We start from the raw sequence: 25,246 nt of genomic DNA, 5'->3' as shown, positions 1-25,246 counted from the left end.
CTTGGAGGATTCCCATATTAGAAGGATCAGGAAGAAAAGCCCAGTTTTCAAAGGTAAGCTTCCACTTAGTATGAAAAGTTAAAGGTAAGAGATAAGGTAAGGGTGTATTCTACCCGAAGGCAGGTCCAAACCTCCGCAGAGGTGTGCCTGAGCCAGAGTTTACATACGGTAGGGTGGTCAGTTCCTTCTTGCTCCTCCATTCCCTTATCCCCCACCAACAGCGCATGGCAACCCATCCAAATCTTGACCACGCCCAATGTTGCTTAACTTCAGAGATCTCACGGGATCCGGTGTTTCAACACGGCTACGGCCGTTGGCAACTTAGTATGAGCTCAAGGGGAATGTTGACAGGTCCAGGAGCCTTTCTTGGTTTTAGCTTATCAAGAACCTTACAAAATTCCAAAAACGTATGCAGGACTGCAATCCAAGGTTGTGGAGGATGTTGTGGCATACATTGGAGGAAGTCATCAGCAGCAGAAGAGCTGTGGTTTAAGTGGTTTAAGAGCAAGCTGAGGTGTTCCTTCCAGAAGTTCAAGATGTCCTGTCTTTCAGTGAAAATGGTAGTATTGTCACTTTCATGGTGCCAGATGAGGAATGAACAGGTCTGTACAGCTCATTTATTCCAGCATAAAAGTTCCGTAGGTCTCTGCCATCGGGCACATCTTAGAATTCCTTAGCCTTCTGTTACCATTAATTGTTTTTCATAACTCTTATTTCAGTTTGACATTTTTGCTTGAGCTCTTGATAACATGCTTTCTGAGCAAGAGGCAGGTAGGCATCCCTTTTAGCATTGATGACTCAGAATCTCTTCATTATCATCATCACTGAACCAGTCTTTTCTCTTCCTTACACCATAGCCAATGACTTTCTCTGCAGTCTCTGTGATAGTGTTTCATTCTGTGGTCCACTCTGATTCAACATCTTTTGTGATGACTGGACATTTAGTTAGTTGATGTAAAAGTGTGCCTTGGATAGCAGTGCAAACAACTTTGTTCTGAAGATTGGTGACGTTGAATTTTGTAGATGAAGTAGGGGACTACTAAAAGCTAAGGGAGTTCACCCTGACAATAGCAGGTATGGAAAGTCAGCAGAAGAGGAAGGAATGGATTGCATTCAACAGTAATAGAATGGTTCCAAATTATTTACATCTTTTCACAACCATATTTACATTTCACAAAATTTAAAAATGAGTCTATCATAAAATCTGTTATTCTGGTATATGAAATTACACTTGTTGGTAAAAACTAACATTTTACCTTTAAAATTTTAGTTACATATTAACTATCATCTCTCCCAAATCTCCTAACCTCTGTCTAGATAACTTCAATCTTACTTACATAAAGAAGAAGTACTTAAATGAAATGCTTTGCTAATAAAGCAGATACCATAACTTTCTTTATTGTGATCAATGTCCTTTTGACCCTATTGATTGTATGAGTTGCCAGTAGATCTAATTTTGTCCACAAAAATTATTCTTTTATATGGCAGAAAAGCTAATGATAGAGTTTTGTTGTCCTCTTCTTAAGCACTATCATATGCTCATTACATTAGAACTTTGAACACAGGAGGCATGGACCTAACAAGTTGGTCAAATTATCATTTTCAAGACCAGCTTTTTAAAGATACGAAGACCAATTACTTATTTAAAATGATTTCTTGAAATAATAACACAGCTTAAAATGTAAGTAGGCATGGCACATACCTGGATGACAGAATAACGAGATCAGCAGGGAAGAAATTGTCATTGTGCACCTTGACAATATCTCCCACCACAACATTGATCCATTGAACCCACAACCAGTGCCCATCTCTGAGCACTTCAACCTGACGATGGTTGATTTCATTGTCTGCGTGATGTCTTTTCTGAAAATTTGGTAAAGAAATTATAAGTGAGGTGTCAAGAAAGAAGGAACCAATCTTTCTCTCATGTTTACAGACTGAATTGATGTATTGATTGAATTGATGTCTGAATGTCTGAACTGAAGGAAAATATAACTCTCTACATTCATATGTAAACTTCACCATCCTATGGAACACCTTTAGAACCAATATCACAATGTGTAACGAAGAAAATTTTACATGAGAGAGAGAAAGAGAACATAATACCAAGATTTTAGTTTTTGAATTTGAAATGGAACTTTTGCTATATCTAGGACTCTTTCAGGGAAAACATAGGTGGATATGTACCCCTAAACTTTTAATGCTCCAAAGAAGAAATCATAATAATTATTCCCTTATTTTAAATATAGATTTTAAAAATCCACCTCTTCAGCTCCAGTTTTCATTTTTTACTTCCTGTTGAGTCCATCCCTGATGGGTTAGTTTTATTTATAATTACAGCGGTAATGCCATCTAGCGGGGCGGGAATGAGTGGTAGCTGCAGAAAGAGCATATCTCAATTAACAATATGTAGTATAATATTACTGTTGATCAGTTTCATAGGCTTAGTACATTGTAAGCCACTGCACTTAGTTTTCTTCTGGCTCAGCGATTTTAGGTCATCCAAGGTCAACAAGTCTCATTTTCAACACTCTTCAAGACTCCCTTTTCTTGTATTATTTTTCTTCTCATTTTCCTTTTGATCTGGACTACATTCCTGATCAATATGGCTTGATGATAACATGGTTTTGTACCTTACAAAAATAACCAAATTTTCCTTTATAGGACAAAAATAAGGGACTGGAATAATTTATGAAGGAAAATGTTTGATAAATTACCAAGGTCTTTGAAAACATTTAAGAAAAGGCTAGGTAAAGAATTGAGAGGAAATCAGCCACCTGGGAGACAGTCCTGAATGCAGATCAACAATTGATTGATTGATTGATTGATTGATTGATTGATTGATTGATTGATTGAATGATGATAACAATGACTTTCACAGACATTAAACTAGTTACCATGATGACTGAACAATATTTCCACACTAGCAATGCTTGATGTTCATGAACTTGGCACTAAAATTCTAAATTCATGAAAATCTCCATTATCACACACAGCCCATGTGGTAAAAATGTATGAGCTAAATGATTGGTTTCTATAATTTTTGTTATTTGCCAGTTTTAGATGGAACAAACTATTTCCAGAGATATTTGCAAGTTTGTGAAAAATTTAATAATCTTGAATATCATCATCTATATTATTATTATTATTATTATTATTATTATTACTACTACTACTACTAATACTATTCATAACGTAAAAGTGGACAAAACATAAAATAATGTACAGTTTTTCAATACGGTTAATATTTAATGGAGAAATTTGGCATATCCTATTTTGGTTTCCTTCATACTTTTATCCTTAATACTTCTATAACCCCCATGGCACTACAGCCCTGAAGGGCCTTGGCCTACCAAGCGACCGCTGCTCAGCCCGAAGGCCTGCAGATTACGAGGTATCGTGTGATCACCACAACGAATCCCCTTGGCCGTTATTCTTGGCTTTCTAGATCGGGGCCGCTATCTCACTGTCAGATAGCTTCTCAATTCTAATCATGTAGGCTGAGAGGACCTCAAACCAGCCCTCAATTCCAGGTAAAAATCCCTGACCTGGTCGGGAATCGAACCCGGGGCCTCTGGGTAAGAGGCAGGCATGCTACCCCTACACCATGGGGCCACTTAATACTTCAATGCTATTGTATAATAATGAGATAATATGCATCCTAATGCAATTTCTGCATAGCTCTGAACTTAAATACTGAGTTTTAAGAAAACTGAACTGAACCCATTTTTTGTTCTTATACACCATAACAGAGATAGAAATGAAGTACAAGGCAAAAATTTGAAGTGTACAAACAAAATTATAATTTTATTTGTATAGATGCATTGCCGTATCTCTATAGCCATGGTTTTGAATCGTAGCAAACAATAGTATTTGCTTCCAGTTACTAATGGTAAAAAAAAAATTACAGTTATCTGAAAGGACACATGGAGAACTGCCTTCTGCAAAGAGAGGACTTTTCTATTTTTCTATTCCAGAATGTGCTGAAGTGTTGGACTGTTTAACTTGGCTAGACAGTCCTGAATTACTTATGGTGAGATAGAAATAAAATCGTTTTGTAGTCGATTTGGGCTTCCTGACTGATATGTCGTTCCAGGTTTCTGGGATTATCTTAAGGACAAGAAAATTCCAACATCCCTTCTTCCTCTTGTCACCAAAGTGAAGATTGTCCCCTTATTCATCAGTGTGAGTGTAGATTTGCTCTACTGAATCTGATGATCACATCTACAGAAGCTTCACTGCACCTTTTTACCACCACAAATCTCCTATTAATCAAGATGGTTAGTCTGACACTGCAGCTATTTAAAACTATAGCTTATGTAAACTCCTACTTTTTGAAAGGAAGACATCTTGCCACTGCCACAAAGAGTAAGGAAAGGAGGCGTGAAGACTACACAACTGGAAAATTAATGCCAATTTGGAGGGTGCTGTAATGTAATTTCTGTTATACACACCTAATACTGTATTTGCATTACTATTACTGTTCTCTTAGAAGCAAAACTTAAAATATGTAACCTTAAAATGTAGACTTTCACGACCACTAAATGACAACATATTATTTTGGGGGTTTTAGGTTACCAATTAAGTCTAGTCTCAGATGAGAGTACCCCTAAACTCATTTTTAGAAATAAAGCCCTGATTATGAGAAGGGCAACATGAAAGAACATACCGGAAGAACGTGCTCGTTATACCTACGTACATTCGACCGCACAAAAACTGGCCAGCAAAGAAATATTTAATTTTATACATTCTCAAAATGTGAGGTGGCTGAAGGGATGATACTTTGAATCCTACTGCTTGCACAATAAGTTCATTCTATTTTAAACCAGAGGATTTTGAAAGAAAGTCATCTTTTAAAAAGGCCAATTTTTGTGTGGTTGAGTGTAGTCCAAGCTGATCTTTCAAACACAGAGGACTGAATCATTCACTTTTTGATTCCTGGGATAGAGTTCATTCAGAAACATTTTTAAAATAGTATTTTAAAACATGGCAAATGTTTGTAGGAAAAAGTAATGTCGCTAAGAATACTCACAATATCTTCTACTATCTCCTTGATCGCAGAGACACTGAGGATGAAGATGAGTGGTACCAGAGTTGTGTAGCGCCCCGTAGGAGAAACGTCGGGAATTTGCTGTAACAAGCATGGGAAGAGTGAATTAATTCACTTAAGTATTGGTAAATGATATTCAGCAGATTCTACTTCAGTAATTTAAACTAATCTCAAGGAATGTTGAAGTACCAGTAAGCATGATAATCTGTAACCAGGAAAATGAAAACCTACAACCTGTTTTCCAGTCAATGACCGGGTCAGGAATGGGATGAATGAAGCCCCCAACTTGCGGCAAGGATAGGAATTGTGCTGGCTACCAAGGTCTGTCCCATTCCTCTGGGACAATGATTAATGACTGACAGATGAAATGAAATGATAGTGGAGTGTGTTGCTGGAATGAAAGATGACAGGGAAAACCGGAGTACCCGGAGAAAAACCTGTCCCGCCTCCACTTTGTCCAGCACAAATCTCACATGGAGTGACCAGGATTTGAACCACAGTATCCAGTGGCGAGAGGCCGGCGCTCTGCCGCCTGAGCCACGGAGGCTACTCTGTAACCAGGAACGTTCTAAATTGTTCCTAACTTCATATTAATGTAACATGACCCCAGGACGAAAAGAAATTTATTTATTTATTCTTTCTTCAATGGCATTTGATTGACATTCCTTCAAAGATTTAAGGCATGTCAGGGTCCCAGAATTTTGCCCTGGAAGCAGATATCCAGCAATGTACCAGTCAGTAAATCTACTGACATACGTCTATTGCATTTAGGTATCCTCAAATGCCAACAAACTGCACAAGGATTTGTTCTCAGAATTTTAAGCATAGAATGTAAGCTGCTAACTACCAATACTATTTGGTCAAACTTGAAAAGAAAAGAAAGGTATTATATGGGAGCCGACTTCTTTCTTACAGAATACCATTGATCATAACTGCGAGCTTACTGCATAACTTATCAATTACTGCATTAGTTTTGCTGCACCTTCAGTAGTATTCTACTGGATGGATCCTACAACTAAGCTGATTTTAATTTTGTAGGAATACACTGAGTGCACCACTAGAAATCTTTAATATGCCAACACAATGATATGGAGTGTCAGGATTTTTTACCATTCCTCAAAACCCATCACCTCAGCTGGGATCAAATCCACGAAATTGGAATCAAGATTTGCACACTCTACCACTGATCCCCTATAGTATCATGACCCACTGAAACTACAACAAAAGTAAATCTTACATTGATGTAAATTATGGAATTTTCATCTATAAGCAACCTAAAAGTTAGGCACAAGCATGTTTATTTCATTGATCAATAATATTGCAAAATTACTGCTTTTTCAAGTTTCTTTTATCCTATGTGAAGAACTAGCTTGGTGTACAAGTAATATGTTAGTTCTAGTTTTTTTGTATACAGGCTGGAAAGTCTGTTAACATTTAACGAGGCAACACTTTATGGCAACACTTTATGGAATATTGGAAGTAGACACACATGATTGGCATGACATGGGGTTTCATTGACACAAAAATAAAGTAAATAAAGCTTCACTAACAGTGCCTTTCCTAGTAACGTCAACATACCGCGATTGCAGGCGCATCTGACGCCCTCTCTCACGATAGTTCCACTTATGCCGTACACGGGTCTCGTGCAGCTTGCTGTTCAGCACCATCCATTGGCCTGTTTGTGCACTTGTTGTCACGTCGAGCATGTGTGGTCATTTGTACCTGAAGTGTTGCTGTACAGCTCCATCTGTTAGTCATTTTGTATACTTTATTTTGATGTCAATAAAACCCCATGCCATGCCAATTATGTATGTCAATTATTACTTCTCTACCTCTAAGATTCCATGAAGTATTGTCTCATCAAATGTTAATATACTTTTGGGTCACTCTGTACAGTAATCAATGTTACAGATTATCAGCTGAAAAGTTTTAAGTTGAAAGTTTATTTGGTCAGCTAACTATGTACTTTATATACAACAGCTAAATATGGACTGATACACGAGGTTAAAGCAGCCCATTGGACCACAATAATAGAAAGATACACTTGAAACAAACCTGCAGTAAAGCTATGAACAGGAAGAAACAGTTTGAGTAGCGTCGAAATTGCTCAAAAAGGAAGCTGGGAACAAAGGAGATCATGTTGTACTTGGCAGTTGAAATGTGATTGTTACAGAACTTCCCGGGCTGTGGTCGATTGATGAAGATAATCCGGTGTTCTGTTGGGCCTTCATCCACCACCTCCGTGATGCCCGAAGTCGTCTCCACATCCTCATCTGCAAAAAAAAAAAAAACATATGAAGTTATTGTCAATATAAAAGTACCTGTTTACCTATTTTAATACATAGCAATGGTATGTCTGATGCAATCTATGACTGAAGAAGAAATTTAAAGTACAAATTTCTGAAAACCATGAAAAACATTAATGGGATGTAAAACCAATAACACTATTATTCAAGTCAATTTATTTCCAACTTGGATGATACTACAGTTCATGACAACAATGATTAGGCCTACATACTGCAGTCAAAAATCTGTTGCAGAGAGGATCTTTAAGGTATATAGAATTGTTTGCAGAAATATAGTACTTTGATCGATACATGTAACAAAACTTCGAACCCCACTTTCCCGTTTACATTTACTGTAGCTTCTATAAACAATCTACTGGACTGATATTTAATTTTTTCTTGGAAGGTTTTAGCATCTAATATGACAATAAGAATGTTTAGGGCTGGCAGAGAAAAAAGTATGGTAAAATACATCAACAGCCTTAAAAGACAAAAATTATCATCCCCCAAAAATCAAACTTCCTCTTGGTTGGAAGATTACTGATGATGCCTGTTCTTTAAAGGGGCCTAACATCTAAGGTCATCGACCCTGGACGATTATTATTATTATTATTATTATTATTATTATTATTATTATTATTATTATTATTATTATTATTAACCATAGTGGCCACATTGGACCATTTGAGTCATTCCATGTTCATATTCTCTTTGAAGGTTGTACCATTTGGTTCTTGTGATCTGCCCAATGGTTTTTCATTCGTTCCAATCATAATTTTCTTACTCTGTCTGAAATCACTATAGCCTTTCTATGTCCCATTTCTGCTGAAAATTTGTGAGTCTTGAGAAGGATGTAAATTTGAATTTTGTTCTCTGCATATGCTATCTAGAGTCCAACTGCTGTGAGATCTAGCTGAATGTGTGGATCCATTGTCCTCCTGTCTTCTTTTAAAGATAATAATGAGCACTTTTTTTTTTTTGCTGGTGGTTTAACATCACACCGGGCTGAGTAGCTCATGCAGGACGTATCCCACTTCCGAGATTTGTAACATAGCCTATTTCTGCTTGTGTGCTTTTGTTTCTTTTATCCACCTTGATTTCCTTAGTTAATTACAGTTATTAAATACTCTTTTCTTCTTTAGTGTATGTGTAGGATATCCAGCTTTCCGCCCATAAGTGTTCACCAATCGAAAAGAGCCTGGCTGAGTGACTCAGACGGTTGAGGTGCTGGACTTCTGACCCCAAGTTGGCAGGTTCGACCCTGACTCAGTCCGCTGGTGCTCAAATACGTTAGCCTCGTGTCGGTAGATTTACTGACACGTAAAAGAATTCCTGCGGAATTAAATTCCCGCACCTCGGCCTCTCCGAAGACCGTAAAAGTAGTTAGTGGGACGTAAAGCCAATAACATTATTAATGATCGAAAAGCATAAAATATTTGGAAGAATGTTCAGCTGCCATTCTGTTTCACGTCTGCCTGAGGGATAATATGGAGTTAACGAAAAGTGATATTTCTCCACACTTACTCCAGGAAAAATGCACGACTAACACCTAATTCCAAACTGGATGGTAGACTTACGTATCCTAACCCTAGAATCTATATCAAAAACATCAGTTAGGCCTAAATCTTTCTCCCACCGAAGAAAATCAGGGCCAGGTGGGGGTAATTCCGATCATGGGCTATTTCAGTACATCTCCCTTTCCACCCTTCAAATGTGTATGAATTTTTTTAATACGCTTATTTGTGAAGAAACTTACTGCTACATCTTGTAAGGGTGAAATGAAATGGCGAAAACTTATGGCTTTTAGTGCCGGGAGTGTCCGAGGACAAGTTCGGCTCGCCAGGTGCAGGTCTTCTGATTCGACGCTCGTAGTCAACCTGCACGTCGTGGTGAGGATGAAATGATAATGTGCCAGCGGAATTAACCAACGATAGTTAAAATTTCTGACCCTATCCGGAATCGAACCCGGGACTCCTGTGACCAAAGGCCAGCCATGGAGCCGGACGTATGATGAAAAAGGGAGGTGGACGAAATTATCCCGCCTGATACTACACTATAACATATGTATCTCTTTAATTAAAGCAAATAATCCACATATCAATGTCCTACGCCCACTTCAGGCACAACTACAAGTTCGTGTAAACATGTTAGTCTTCCTCAACCTCAAGTTTTATCGAAAACATCAGTTAAGAAGCTTCGTAAAGATCTAAGAACTCGCAAATTTGAAACTTGGAAGACATTGCCTCGACGAGTCTTTGCAAATGTATCTGACTAAACAAATGGACTTCTAACAAAGCTGGATTATCCACATCTGAATTGATCACTTGCCTTAAAATGAACGCAAACGTGGCGGCTGTCCGAATCATTCCAGACAGATCCTTAGACGATGCCCGATGCAGACAATGAGAACGAATCACTTGGACATGTCTTATGATTCTGTGATAGAGGAACATAACTGCGTAATTCACGCCATCATATGGCGAGGTCGAAGATCGCTAATGCTTTGCGACAGAAAGGGTGGCAAGTGCACGAAGAAACCCCATGAGTTTTCTCACGCGGGTTTACTGGAAAAGTTGATATTATTGCATATTCTAACACCTCTAGGCATGGCGTAATATCTGACCCTTCTGTCCGATTCGAGGTAACATAGTAGTGTATCTCCTTGTAATTGTAATGTTAATTAGTATTGCCATATGGGTACGACTCCTTTGCGGCTACCTTCATTGGGAGGCAGTTTTTTTAATAATAATAATAATAATAATAATAATAATAATAATAATAATAATAATAATAATAATTTTAAAAAATTCTAACACGAACACTGGTTTGCTAAACAAAACGTCGCTTGAAGCAGCAACACATCTGCTAATGTGTTCGTAATGGAAAGACATAACAACCTGAGGAGCTGGATAAAGAAAAGAAAGCGAAAGCTACAGTATCTATGAACCTATCGTTAATTATTTCGAAGACAGGTATAAGCTCAAACGCGTTGATGTAATAGGTCTACTGATAGGAGCACGAGGTGCTACCCCCTGTGGGTGGGGGCGGTAGAGTAACACCCACGGTATCCTCTGCCTGTCGTAAGAGGCGACTAAAAGGGGCCTCAGGGGCTCTCAAATTTGGAGCGTGGGCTGACGACCACGGGTCCCTCAGCTGAGTCCTGGCATTGCTTCCACTTGTGCCAGGCTCTTAACTTTCATCTATCCTATCAGACCTCCCTTGGTCAACTCTTGTTCTTTTCCGACCTCGACGGTATTAGAGCACTCGAGGCCTAGGGAGTCTTTCATTTTCACGCCCTTCATGGCCCTTGCCTTTCTTTGGCCGATACCTTCATTTTTGAAGTGTTGGATCCCTTCCATTTTTTCTCTCTGATTAGTGTTATATAGAGGATGGTTGCCTAGTTGTAGTTCATCTTAAAACAATAACCACCACCACCACCACCACCACCACCACGAGGTGCTATACTTCGTTTTTTTTTTTTTTTTTTTTTTGAAATTTCGAAAAAAAATATCACAATCCAACTTCCGTACGAGATGAGATAGTCACCATAGTACTAAAGAAGAGTTGTCAAATTCTGAATCACGATCTGAATTCACACCTTTAGATGTTTTGTGAAATTTTACATCATATTATTATATTTATCCGCCTCTGTGGTGTAGTGGTTAGCGTGATTAGATGCCACCCCCGGAGGCCCGGGTTCGATTTCCGGCTCTGCCACGAAATTTGAAAAGTGGTACGAGGGCTGAAACGGGATCCACTCAGCCTCCGGTGGTCAACTGAGTAGAGGTGAGTTCGATTCCCACCTCAGCCATCCTCGAACTGGTTTTCCGCAGTTCTCTTCTCTAGGCAAATGCCGGGACGGTACCTAATTTAAGGCCACGGCCCCTTCCTTCCCTCTTCCTTGCCTATCCCTTTCAATCCCCCCACCCCCCTACAAGGCTCCTGTACAGCATAGCAGGTGAGGCCACCTGGGCGAGGTACTGGTCTTCGTCCCCAGTAGTATCCCCCGACCCAAAGTCTCACTCTTCAGGACACTGCCTTTGAGGCTGTAGAGGTGGGATCCTTCGCTGAGTCAGAGGTAAAAACCAACCCTGGAGGGTAAACAGATTAAGAAAGAAGAAAGAAAGAGTTATATTTTAATGCTGTAATTATAATTGTACCGGTAATGCTAATTATTACCGCCATGTGGGTATACGAGTCCTTTGCGGCTACTTCCATTTGGAGGCAGTTTTGTAAAAAATAAAAGGTTTCTAACACGAACACGTTTTTGCTAACCACAACGTCGCTTGAAGCAACAACACATCTGCTAATGTAATGGAAAGACCACCAGCAAGTGACAAATCAAGTTCTTCGGTGTGTTCGTATTTGTCTTCGTCTCCTCTTCCCATACTGACCTGTCATTGAGTTTACCTTATTATGTACCACTGTGTTAGTTCACTTTACATGCTAGCTTCTTGTTGTTGCTTCATGTAAGGGCCCTGAGACATCAGATCAGCCACGTGAAAAATAGTGTGTGTGTATTCAAATTGGGAAGGAAATGGTTTATATGGAAGTGGAAACCGATCGAGACCACTTCTACGATCACCGAGAGTGGGCTTTTAATCCAAACCTCTACTATGTTACTCGAAACGTAATGTACCCTGTTCTAGTCGCTTAAGTCAATCTTAAATTCGTGTTACAGCCAGCAATCGAAACCAGGCCAGCTTTCACCACAGAGACGGACTACCTCGTATGCTTGCACCAAGACAATCCCTAGCAGCGAGTAACAATCCAACGTCCTTGTACTAACATCGTACCGTAATTAACGTACCGGTACTGTATTTCCTCTTCCACTTAATTCTACACTGCCTTTGAACGTAACTTACTACTGGGAACGAGTATCTATCGTAACCGTACACTCTCGATTTTCATATCACAGCATATCCAAAATGAAGTTTGTTTTCAACATATTCTATAATATCTGTATAATAAATCAAATCAAGTACCGATACTCTGCTTAAGGCGAGGTTGTATAAACTGAAACATCAACAAATCGAGCTGGAGAATACTAATACAGTACTGCAGTTGCTGCAGTGTCAAAATGGATTCTTCTTCTTCTTCTTTTCCTACCGTTTTTCCCACACCTGTGGAGTCGCGGGTGCTAACTGCGTCGCACATGTGGATTTGGCCCTGTTTTACGGCCGGATGCCCTTCCTGACGCCAACTCTGTATGGAGGGATGTAATCACTATTGCGTGTTTCTGTGGTGGTTGGTAGGGTAGTGTGTTGTGTGAATACGAAGAGGAGAGTGTTGGAACGGACACAAACATCCCAGTCTCCGAGCCAGAAGAATTAATCAGAAGCGATTAAAATCCCCGACCCGGCCGGGAATCGAACCCGGGACCCTCTGAACCGAAAGCCAGTGTCAAAATGGCTACACAAATGATTAGAAATATCGCTACATCAATGTTGATCAATTTCTAGAATCAATCCCGAAGGGCCTGAAACTTTCTTTCTCGAACTGAGGTCTTAATCCCCATTATCTTTCCCACTGTTTCATGTGACTCCAGTTATTCCAATCAAGCACTGCTGATGTTGCTTGGGTCATCGATGATTATGATTATGGTGATGATGATGATGCTTGTTGTTTAAAGGGGCCTAACAGCTAGGTCATCGGCCACTAATGAGACGAAATGGAATGGCAATTTATAAGTCCAAAACTCATCCACTGACTAGAATTCAAAACGTTGATGATAAAGAATGAATGGATGAATATGAACTTAAAATAATCCGCGGATCCAGCTTACAATACTGAAAGTTAAAAATAATTCCAAAATAATCCACTGACTAGAATTAAAAAAAAAAGAGAAGATGAACAATGATTATGAACTTAAAACAACCTTCCCAGAAACGATCTTTAAACAATAGTATACAGTATACTGCCTGCTGTCATTTCTTGATGGATACAGTACTTTTGCATCCATCTCTTGGCACAGGCCAGAGTAAAGTGTAGCTTCCACTGAAGTCCCAGTCTCATCCATGGCTGTGACAATATGGAAGTTGCTGGGGTATGGGTGGTGCTGATTAATGACATTCAGAGCACAACCAGTGTGTCTGGGTGTCATGAAAGGTGTTGCTCATAGGGTTAGTTGTGCTACAATAGCACTGTCTGGCCCAGTGAGGAAAGCAATGGCAAACTACCTCACTCCTCATCTTGCCTAGTACGCCTCATTTTGGTACTGACATTGGTTTTTGTGGTTTCCGTATAACTGTATAGCCTTTATTTGAGGATCCAACCAGCCTCTGGGCTGATGACCTAAGACAGAGATACAGTAAACTGACGAAGGGACTGCTTCCAAAGCACAATCCTGAATCGATGATGCTTGTCTAAAGGGCCCCAAAATCCAGATCAACGGCCCTCCATAATGGTACTTAGGCTATTGTTAGGAAAAGAAGAATCACGGTATTTCTCATGTAGCGGTACTAATCATGAGTAACGTGGACTTACGGTGTTTTACACATTGTGGTATTAGGTACTCGTAGGTAACGCAGACCTATAGTGTTTCTCACATTACGACGCCAGTCATAGGCAACGCAAACCGATGGTGTTCCTCTCATAGTGGATACTAATCACAGGCAACGCAGACCAATGGTGTCGCTCATATAGTGGTACTAATCACAGACAACGCCCAGAGACGTGATGTTTCTCACAGTGGTAGTAAACAGGCAACGTAAGCCCGTGGTGTTCCGCATATAGTGGTACTAATAACAGGTTCTGTAAAACTCGTACTGATTCATCTTCTGTTGCTACTATTCACAAACCTATTGTATACCTAGCATAGTGCTACTACTCGCAAGTAAAGGCGACCCATACTGTTCCTCGCATGATGGTACTAATTACAAGTAGTCTCATGGTTCTAATTTAATCATCCCCGGGTCGCCCCTTTTAGTCACCTCTTACGACAGGCAGGGGATTCCGTGAGTGTAGTCTTCATCTGCGTCCCCCACCCACAGGGGGTGCTTGGATCATCTGTCCATATCTTGGTTTGATGCAGCTTCCCATACTACTCTATCCTGTGCTGTACTAACCTCTATCTCGATGCAATAATTCCATCCTATATCTACTCTAATATGTCTAATATATTGGCCTCTTCCCACCATTCTTACCCCCCATCCTCACCTAAACATTCCGTAAAGATCAACTGAGCAAGCCCTGGGTGTCTCAAGACTATCAATCTAGCACTTCTTCTTACCAGCATTTTATCAAATCGTTCTCCTGACACCAATCTGATTCAGTATCTCTTCACTTATAATCCGACTTACCCATCTCAAATTCGACATTCTTCAGTAACACCACACCCTGAAAATGGTTTACCGTGGTTTCCCATTTCACACCAGGCAAATGCTGGTGGTTGTACCTTAATTAAGGCCACGGTCGCTTCCTTCCAACTCCTAGGCCTTTCCTATCCCATCGTCGCCATAAGACCTATCTGTGTCGGTGCGACGTAAAGCCCCTAGCAAAAAAAAAGTAACACCACATATCAAAGGCGTCTATTCTCTTACTTCCGTTCTGCTCCAGTTACTGTTCACGATTCACACCCATGCAATGCCATTCTCCACATTAAGATCGAAATACTTAATATTTATATACGTATTTAAGTTTGAATAGAGCAATTTTATTTTCCATAGAAAGATCTCCTTTTGCCAGGGTCAGTCTACATTTTATGTCCTTATTTCTGCCTTCAGTGATTATTTTTATTACCCAAATAATAATACTATATTTCCTTTCAGAGTGCATTTCCTAATATTTTTTTCTGTATCATCTGACTTTATTCAACAGCATCCCTTACTTTTGTTTAGATTTATTTTTGTCTTCTATTCGTTATTCCTATGTCTCACCATTCATCATTTTCTCTGAATCAAGCATATAGTCTATTTATATACTATTTCTAGTTTCATCAGCATGAGACTTCTGACAATTACGGTTGTCGTATCTTCAAACAATTCGGTTTTACTGTAAGGCAGGGTGACGCAACTTCAACAGAAGATTGTTTTCAAACAAAGCAAAACACCATTTCATACAAGAAAATGAACCTGCCGATGTAAGGCTTTCAGTCAGGCAGACAGTAGAGACAGGAACAGAAATGAACTGGAGAGAATGGCTTCAAAAGGTCTGTTTCCTTGTTAAGTGACGTGGTCCTTCCATATTTCAGTTAATTTTCAACTTGACGTTCGGGTCTAAAATCAACACAATAGGTACTGGAAAATTAGTTTTTTGAGGAATCGCGCGCTAATAAAATGTTGCACATCACAACGTGTAAAGTAACATGTAACAATGCTCTATTTTTTTACTAATCCACTCAACATTTGCATCAGAAACATTTCATTATATACATAGATGCTTAGTAATAAGAGTACCATAACCTACAATCCAACCGCCAAGAGTTAAAAAGGAATATGGAGTATTACTGAAATGGATACCATTAAATAAAGTATTACCAGTTACGCTGACTTGATATGTTTTTCCATTTCTTCTAAACCGTATATCACAAAGTTCTACCATTCTCTGCACTAACTTTGGACAAATTGCATGATGTCCATCAGAGAGAATCTATATTTTGATGGATTTCATTGAGAAAGGAATGTTGGAAGATGTATTTGCTTAAGATACTCCGTTTCTCTATGGATAGAGGTAATTCCATTCGAAGATGCAGTGGAACATGCCACGAAGTTCCATCTTTCCCGTCTATAAGTCTCCGACCCCACATACTTCATCACTCAGTTTCATTTGTCGGAATCAAAGAAAAATCCTCCCGTTTATACTTCCAACGAAGGTACGGTACGTTTCTCATTCACTCTTTCGAGAACTACCTTCTCTTTACTCAATTAGTCGAAGATATTCTCAATAGTCAACATCAGCACCACATCCCAAATGCTTTGAGCTTCGTTACTTTCTTCAGGGTCTAGGTTTTTGAGTCGTAACTCTCTAGAATAAGCTTTTTTTTTTTTTTTTTTTAATGTTTGATTATATCTAAGTTAGCTTCCTTGTGTGTTACAGACACTTTTAAAGGAATACTTCCTTTGATTGAGCAATTTGGGCTTTTATGATTTAGCTTATGTTTACATTTTTATTATTATATTTATTTCTGGTTACAGCACATCTTACATTTAACACATTCTTCAGAACCCTTGTTATCAGCTGTTAAGCTACTTACAATGCAACCGACGTAATCTGCAAGTGAACTGTCTTATATAATGTATTATTACCTAGAGGGCGGATTCATATGCATTTAAAAACATGCATCTATGAACTAAAAACAGCAACATATGAACTCGTATGCACTACTGCATACTCTGCAAAATACTTGTTCTCCTACGTAAAAGGTTGGTTCTCGATATATCCACAGCTGAAGCAGATTTATATTTTACTTTTTGTGCATGATTTCTAGTGTTTAATTGTCTTCATACAACAAAGGAATGAAAGTATAGGTTTCGGTTTTAGGAAAGGTTATTCCACTGAAGCTCAACTTGTAGGATTCCAGCAAGATATAGCAGATATCTTGGATTCTGGAGGTCAAATGGACTGTATTGCGATTGACCTGTCTAAAGCATTTGATAGGGTGGATCACGGGAGACTACTGGGAAAAATGAGTGCAATTGGACTAGACAAAAGAGTGACTGAATGGGTTGCTATATTTTTAGAAAATAGATCTCAACGAATTAGAGTAGGTGAAGCTCTATCTGACCCTGTAATAATTAAGAGGGGAATTCCTCAAGGCAGTATTATAGGACCTTTATGTTTTCTTATATATATAAATGATATGAGTAAAGGAGTGGAATCGGAGGTAAGGCTTTTTGCGGATGATGTTATTCTCTATAGAGTGATAAATAAGTTACAAGATTGTGAGCAACTGCAACGTGACCTCGAAAATGTTGTGAGATGGACAGCAGGCAATGGTATGTTGATAAACGGGGTTAAAAGTCAGGTTGTGAGTTTCACAAACAGGAAAAGTCCTCTCATTTTTAATTACTGCGTTGATGGGGTGAAAGTTCCTTTTGGGGATCATTGTAAGTATCTAGGTGTTAATATAAGGAAAGATCTTCATTGGGGTTATCACATAAATATGATTGTAAATAAAGGGTACAGATCCCTGCACATGGTTATGAGGGTGTTTAGGGGTTGTAGTAAGGATGTAAAGGAGAGGGCATATAAGTCTCTGGTAAGACCCCAACTAGAGTATGGTTCCAGTGTATGGGACCCTCACCAGGATTGTCTGATTCAAGAACTGGAAAAAATCCAAAGAAAAGCAGCTCGATTTGTTCTGGGTGATTTCCGACAAAAGAGTAGCGTTACAAAAATGTTGCAAAGTTTGGGTTGGGAAGAACTGAGAGAAAGAAGAAGAGCTGCTCGACTAAGTGGTATGTTCTGAGCTGTCAGCGGAGAGATGGCGTGGAATGACATTAGTAGACGAATAAGTTTGAATGACGTTTATAGAAGTAGTAAAGATCACAATATGAAGATAAAGATGGAATTCAAGAGGACAAACTGGGGCAAATATTCATTTATAGGAAGGGGAGTTAGGGATTGGAATAACTTACCAAGGGAGACGTTCAATAAATTTCCAATTTCTTTGAAATCATTTAGGAAAAGGCTAGGAAAACAACAGATAGGGAATCTGCCACCTGGGCGACTGCCCTAAATGCAGATCAGTATTGATTGATTGATTGATTGATTGATTGAAGATCCAACAAGGCAGCGCGGCGGCTCCGTCGAGCTCACAATGCACTGAACATGCTTACCAACGTCGGTGTATAATACGCAACTAGCAGCTACTTAATAACACAAAAGATAAATAACTAAGATGAAAAGACAGGTTGGAGCTACAAAATATAGATCTGGATTGGTTAGGTCCGGCTAGTGACAAGCATGGGAAGAAAGAAAATTGTGGCAGTCTTTAGGCTACTTTCATGCTGTCTCGGTTTTAATTCTTCTTGTCCTATATAAGTAAGAAAAACTTTTGGGGGACGGGTCGGTTTGTCCCTGGCAAGCAACGAGGAAGGATCTCTCCTCTCTGCTAGGCACTTCAGACAAGTATCATAAAAAGTTATTTTTCTATGATTCCAACATCCGAACCGGACACCAAAGCGCCACCGAAATAAATGTACACATTGTCAAGCTCGTGTTAATACTGCCGACTGTCAACAACAATGAAAAGATTAAATTAAAAAACGATAAAAACTTTCAAGTGGCTAATGGAATTTTAAGATAATTAATTTATTTGCAGTTCGCCTCTGTGGTCTAGTGGTTAGCGTGATTAGCTGCCACCCCCGGAGGATTCCCGCCTTTGCCACGAAATTTGAAAAGTGGTACGAGGGCTGGAACGGGGTCCACTCAGCCTCGGGAGTCAACAGAGTAGTGGTGGGTTCGATTCCCACCTCAGCCATCCTCGAAATGTTTTTCCGTGGTTTCCCACTTCTCCTCCAGGCAAATGCCGGGATGGTACCTAACTTAAGGCCACGGCCGCTTCCTTCCCTCTTCCTTGCCTGTCCCATCCAATCTTCCCATCCCTCCACAAGACCCCTGTTCAGCATAGCAGGTGAGGCCGCCTGGGCGAGGTACTGGTCATTCTCCCCAGTTGTATCCCCCGACCCAATGTCTGCAGCTCCAAGACACTGCCCTTGAGGCGGTAGAGGTGGGATCCCTCGCTGAGTCCGAAGGAAAAACCGACCCTGGAGGGTAAACAGATTACGAACGAATGGATTTATTTGCATAATCGTACCGATTTGAGTATCATAAGTCTATACAGTATATATCTTGTTTTCTACAAAATAATAGGCCTAATAATAATAATAATAATAATAATAATAATAATAACTGCCGCAATGAGTTAAGATTGTGTGTAGTTTGTGTACGCCTTATCCAGCTCCATGGCCAAATGGTTAGCGTGCTGGCCTTTGGTCACAAGGGTCCCGAGTTCGATTTACGGCAGGGTCGAGAATTTTAACCATAATTGGTTAATTCCACTGGCACGGAGACTGGGTGGATGCGTTGTCTTCATCATCATTTCATCCTCATCACGACGCGCAGGTCGTCTACGGGGTTCAAATCAAAAGACCTACATCTGGCGAGCCGAACTTGTCCTCGGACACTCCTGGCACTAAAAGCCATACGCCATTTCATTTTCTGTGCGCCTTATTTACATCTGTAAGAAAGAACGGTACTTCATTCATGATTTCCTGGCAGTATTCATGACAATATAATGTGTACTTAAGAGGTGTTAATGTTATCTTGTGAGTATATGATCGTTTAATAGTGATTTTAAAAACAAATACTGTATCACTTTTGTGTCATAGGTGGCAGCCATTTTAGCCTAAACTTGATCCATAGGTAACACTTCGAAGGCACTTGATAATTAAGTTATCTCGTTTATAATCTTTGCCCTAAGTGTCAGCCATATTGATTGATTTGTCGTGACTGTCATGGAAACCATGAAGACGACAAGCACTATGTATGTTCTTCACGGCGTTGCCTAGGACACATAATTTGCATAATTTATTATTCTTATTAGAAAACCTTCAAGAATTCGCCCACCTGATTGTACTCCGATCCCTCGGGATCAACCCAGTCGCTTGACAACAAGCACACCATGAATCGTGCAAGTAAGAACAACATTACTCCGCCAAGTGAAAACGAAGGCGGCAACCGGTCACTCGGATTCTGGAGGAGCCGGGCTTACACGAAAGAGACAGTCGGAGCTCTCTGGCAAACCTCCTACAAAAACGCCCTTCTGCATCGGCACGCTAAACATCAACACACCCCTGCAAGTAGGCAAACTTTTCAGATTAACATCAGAATTAGATCAGAAAAAAATCCAGCTACTCGCCGTACAAGAGACCACATTCACTGAGTGGAGACATCAGAATAAGGTAACTAGCGCATTTTCAAGAGCAAAACTACACGAACAGTAGAAAAAGCCACACCAATGTTAGGCATGGCCTTTTTCGTACACAAAAAGATCGCGAACTCCGTAGAAGAGATCACACCCATAAACAACAGACTAATGACCTTGTGACTTCGCTGAGCAAATCGCCACTACACCTTCGTATATGCCCACGCACCCATCAACGACTGCAAAGATCAGAAACAAACATAAAACTTCTGGAACAAACTTGAAACCACACTCATCAAAATCCCTGAAGACACAGTCATTCTCCTCGGCGATTTCAACGGTAAAATTGGTAAAGAAAAGTGGTACGGAAAAACGGCAGGAAGATTCTCAGCACACGAAAACACTAACAAAAACGGCAAACGCCTCATCGAGCTCTGTCAACAACACGACCTGAAACTCACGTCAACATCCCTATGGAAAAATCCCAATAAGCTCTTCACATGGGAATCACCCAGCACCTGCTGCGGCAAACACCAGATCGATCATGTCGCCATCTCCTTCCCAGCACAAAAAGAAGTACACAACGTCGAAGTCCTCAGAGGAGCCAACATTGACTCGGACCATCATCTAACAAGAATCAAAGTGAAATTTACCCCAAAATGCTTTACCAGAAATCCAAGGCAAACAAAAAATTGGACATAACACAAATAAAAACATCAAATCTCAGGGAAACGTGGGAAAAATCCCAGCAGAAACTTGGAACGAATTCCACGATAAAATCATGAAGAGTGCATCAGAACAAATCCCACTATAGAAAAACAGCAGACACCCTTTTTGGAAATGTGACCAAGCTATATTGAACAGAAAAAAACGCATTCCAGAAGTTCATCAGCAACCGTACACCTGAAAACGAGGATAAATTCCGCGAAGTCCGCAGACAGACCTCTAAACTCATCAGACAAACCTAGAGAAAATACCTGGAAGACCAACTGAAGTCGGCCGAACAGGACTTCCGCAACTACAACACCACAGATTAAATGGGCACACGCCCAAGAACCTCTGTTTCAGAAAACAACGGAAAATTGGCACTCACAGATGACGAAAACACCAAGGAACTCGCGAGATACTTCTTAGTCACTACTCAACTGCCCAGAACCAACAGAAAGGTTTCCACATAACCCCCACCCGAACTCAAACCCAGACTCATCCCCACCTACATAAGAGGAAATACACCGACACATACAACGACTGAAAAATAAGACATCCGGAGACGAAGGAATCGTAGCAGAGCTTCTTAAACAACTAGGGAAGAATTCCAAAAACTCACACAAATCATACAAGAAATTTGAACAGCGGAAAGATTACCAGAAAATTGGACAAACGCCCTCCTCGTTCCACTTCACAAAAAAGGTGACCGAACAGATGTGAACAATTTCAGAGGAATTTCCCAGGTGCAAGTTGCATACAAAACCCTCTCCGCACCGGGCGAGTTGGCCGTGCGCGTAGAGGCGCGCGGCTGTGAGCTTGCATCCGGGAGATAGTAGGTTCGAATCCCACTATCGGCAGCCCTGAAAATGGTTTTCCGTGGTTTCCCATTTTCACACCAGGCAAATGCTGGGGCTGTACCTTAATTAAGGCCACGGCCGCTTCCTTCCAACTCCTAGGCCTTTCCTATCCCATCGTCGCCATAAGACCTATCTGTGTCGGTGCGACGTAAAGCCCCTAGCAAAAAAAAAACCCTCTCCGCAGCCCTCCTCCAATGAACACAGGAACAACTAGAACCACTCATAGGCGAATACAAAGCAGGCTTCAGGCTTCACAGATCCTGTGAAATGAAATTGCGAATGGCTTTTAGTGCCGGGAGTGTCCGAGGACAAGTTCGGCTCGCCAGATGCAGGTCTTTTGATTTGACGACCGGCGCGCCGTGATGAGGATGAAATGTTGAAGACGACATACACCTAGCCCACGTGCCAGTGAAATTAACCAATTAAGGTTAAAATTCCCCACCCTGCCGGAAATCGAACCCGGGACCCCTGTGACCAAAGGCCAGCACGCTAACCATTTAGCCATGGAGCCGGACACAGATCCTGTGCAAAACAGATAATCAATCTGAAAATCTTCTTGAAACTAAGACACACCAGAAAACAACCCACAATCTGCACCTTCGTGGACTTTCATAAAGCATAGGACTCCACTGACCGGCAATCCCTCTTCCAAACACTGAGTGAATACGGACTGGACAACAAGACTCAAAAAATCAGACTAACTCTCACCAAGTAAAATTTATGGGAAATATATCTGAAAGATTTCAGATAAAAACCGGTGTCCAACAAGGAGATGGACTTTTCCCACTACTCTTTAACATAGCCCTGGACAAATCATGAGATAATGAGAACAAGCTCTAAAAGCTCAAGGAAATTGGCAACCATTAAGTATAACAAGAAAACATGTACAAATCTCCTGTCTCGCAGATGATCTTGCGATCCTCGCAAGAAACGACCAACAGGCAATCACACAAATCGAAACTCTCAAGAAATGCTCAAAAAATCGGTCTACAAATCTCCTTCTCAAAAACCAAGGTCATGTGCAACCACTACAACCTCCAAAATTTGAGCACGAAATTTGGCACAATCGAAAAAGTAAGTGAGTTCCGATATCTCGGAAAAATTGTAGTAGGCCTACCAACAGGAAAAGAACAGAAGGCCCTCGAGGTCTGCATCCAGAAAATGAAGAGAGCCCTCGGCCGAACGCAAAACATTTACAACAAAAAATGCCTCTCAGTCTTCACCAAAATTCGACATTACAACACCGTGATCAAACCTGAAATACAATACGCCAGTGAAACACGGGATCTCCACAGAAAATAGTACTCGAGAACATCCTGAAAGAGGAACGTAAAATCATCAGAAAAATTCTCGGCCCAAAGCTGACTGACGAAAGATACCGACTGCAATCTCGTACAAAAACCAAGGAGCTCTGAAACCTTGCGGCCAACATCAGAAAAAGACGCCTGAAATTTTACGGACATACCAAACGCCCTCCAGAAAACAGACTGACAAGAATCTTAATAGAGGCAACAGAAAACATCAAAACAAATAGGTGTACATCGGACATCCAACAAGACCTGGAAAAATCAGGAATCAAAGCGGCCGACATCCCAGACCGAACCTGCTACAGAACGAAAATCAGCAAGTGGGAAGTAGAGTCAGAAAGAAACCACAAGAAGAAGATATGAGCCGAGTGGATAGAAGAACGAAGAACCACGAGGAGAAAAAAATTGAAGGATGTCTAGCAAAGAAGGAAAAGCACAACTTCTAAGTGAGCTTTGCGTGATCACTTTTCTGGTCTTTTTTCACATCTAATAATAATAATAATAATAATAATAATAATAATAATAATAATAATTTTGAGTTTATATCTTCGTAGTCCCTGTCTGCTGTCATTTCTTGATGGATACAGTACTTTTTCATCCATCTCTTGGCACAGGCCAGAGTAAAGTGTAGCTTCCACCGAAGTCCCAGTCAACATCCATGGCTATGACAATATGGAAGTTGCTGGGGTTTGGGTAGTGCTGAGTAATGACATTCAGAGCATGAATAGTGCATCTGAGTGTTATGAAAGGTGCTGCTCATAGGGTCAGTCGTGCTGCAATAGTACTTTCTGACCCAGTGAGGAAAGCAATGGCAAACTACCTCACTCCTCATCTTGCCTAGTACGCCTCATTTTGGTGCTGCCATTTGTTTTGGGGGTTTCCTTATAACCGCATAACCTTTGGTAGTGCTATTTGAGGATCCAACCAGCCTCCGGGCTGATGACCTAACACACACACATCTTCGTAGTCAATACGGATACAGTATATGCACTATAAAACTTAGCCATTCGATTTCACATTCTACAGTATGAATCGCTTTTATATATATAGTCATAGGCCTAGCCTACTATATCTTGAAACAAACAACATGCTAATATGCCAAAATCCGCCCTCTAATTATTGCCTTAGCTGAAAGTTATTGGTTTTAAGTCCCATTAACTACTTTTATGGTTTCTGGAGACGCCGGAGGACCCCAATTTTCTCTCGCAGGGATTCTTTAGCGTGGCGGTAAATAATCTACCGATACGAGCCTAGCGTACTGGAGCATCTTCAAATACGAGGGTTCTCCCTCTGTGGGTGAGGCCGGTAGAACACATCCACAGAATCGCCGCGGTAAGAATATTTTCTTTACTGGTTCTTTCCCTCTCTCCTGGAAATCTCCTAACTCCTTGGTTTGTTGTCCCCCTGTTTTCTTCTTTCACCCCAATCTGGCCAAGTCAATTCTCAAAACCATTTTCACTCGATTTACCGTTGTCTGAGGAACTCAACGATTCGTTTCGTCGGTCGACTCCTGTCTATCCTCATTAAGTGTCCGTACAACGTTACTCTTCGCTTCCTCATGAGTTCAACCATTCCTACCTTCAGGAACAATTAATTATGAGCTGAGTCTCCTCGCCCCATTGTTTCACCTTCGAACCAAAATTTTTCTGAGCATCTTTCTTTCTCTTCTCCTAATACTTCGAATTTTCAAGCCAACCTTTCTATTTTTATCTTCTGGGCTTACTCTGTATTTGGGCTGGTGGCTTGGATGAAGCCTCGTAATACATATCAATCCTCGTAAACAGATCATAAATAGGTCACTCATTACGCCCCACTTCTACACTTGCGCTTGTTGAATACTTAAGATGCAATGGCTACAAGCAACAGAGTTGTGGCCGGTGGCCACTAAACATTTACCGAGATCAATAACTCCCATCCGAAGGTCACACTGATCGTTCGTTCGTTCTTTTAAAAGCATTATCCACTTTCTTTATACTTATTAAACTAGTCACAACTTGAAGCAATTAATGGAAAAATGTCTTCCTCCGGATGGCTCTTAAGGGAGGGCCAACAACATTCTAAATTGGGCATTATTGCAGTATCTATCAGGTTATTAGAATTCATTCGCAAATGACTATATTACTACTGACAACCACCACCACCACCACCAAAGACATTTCGTTTGCACTCGT

General features: G+C 40.5%; 1 protein-coding gene across 6 annotated transcripts in view; it reads right to left on the bottom strand.

Annotated features, from left to right (window-relative positions):
- Positions 1-25,246, bottom strand: part of ATP8A (ATPase phospholipid transporting 8A1) — a 305,670-nt gene that overhangs the window by 236,424 nt on the left and 44,000 nt on the right. For all 6 annotated transcript variants that reach the window (XM_068227251.1, XM_068227249.1, XM_068227247.1 and 3 more), the window contains exons 2-4: positions 7,106-7,323; positions 5,033-5,131; positions 1,703-1,863 (exon numbers count right to left, since the gene is read on the bottom strand). In XM_068227251.1, the coding sequence (XP_068083352.1) occupies positions 1,703-1,863; positions 5,033-5,131; positions 7,106-7,323 (478 nt within the window). The remainder of the gene's footprint in view (positions 1-1,702; positions 1,864-5,032; positions 5,132-7,105; positions 7,324-25,246) is intronic.

The sequence above is a fragment of the Anabrus simplex genome, chromosome 4 (genome assembly GCF_040414725.1).
Source record: "Anabrus simplex isolate iqAnaSimp1 chromosome 4, ASM4041472v1, whole genome shotgun sequence".
NCBI lineage: Eukaryota > Metazoa > Arthropoda > Insecta > Orthoptera > Tettigoniidae > Anabrus > Anabrus simplex.
Note: the sequence above shows the minus strand (reverse complement) of the source record. Positions and strands in the feature narration are given on the sequence as shown.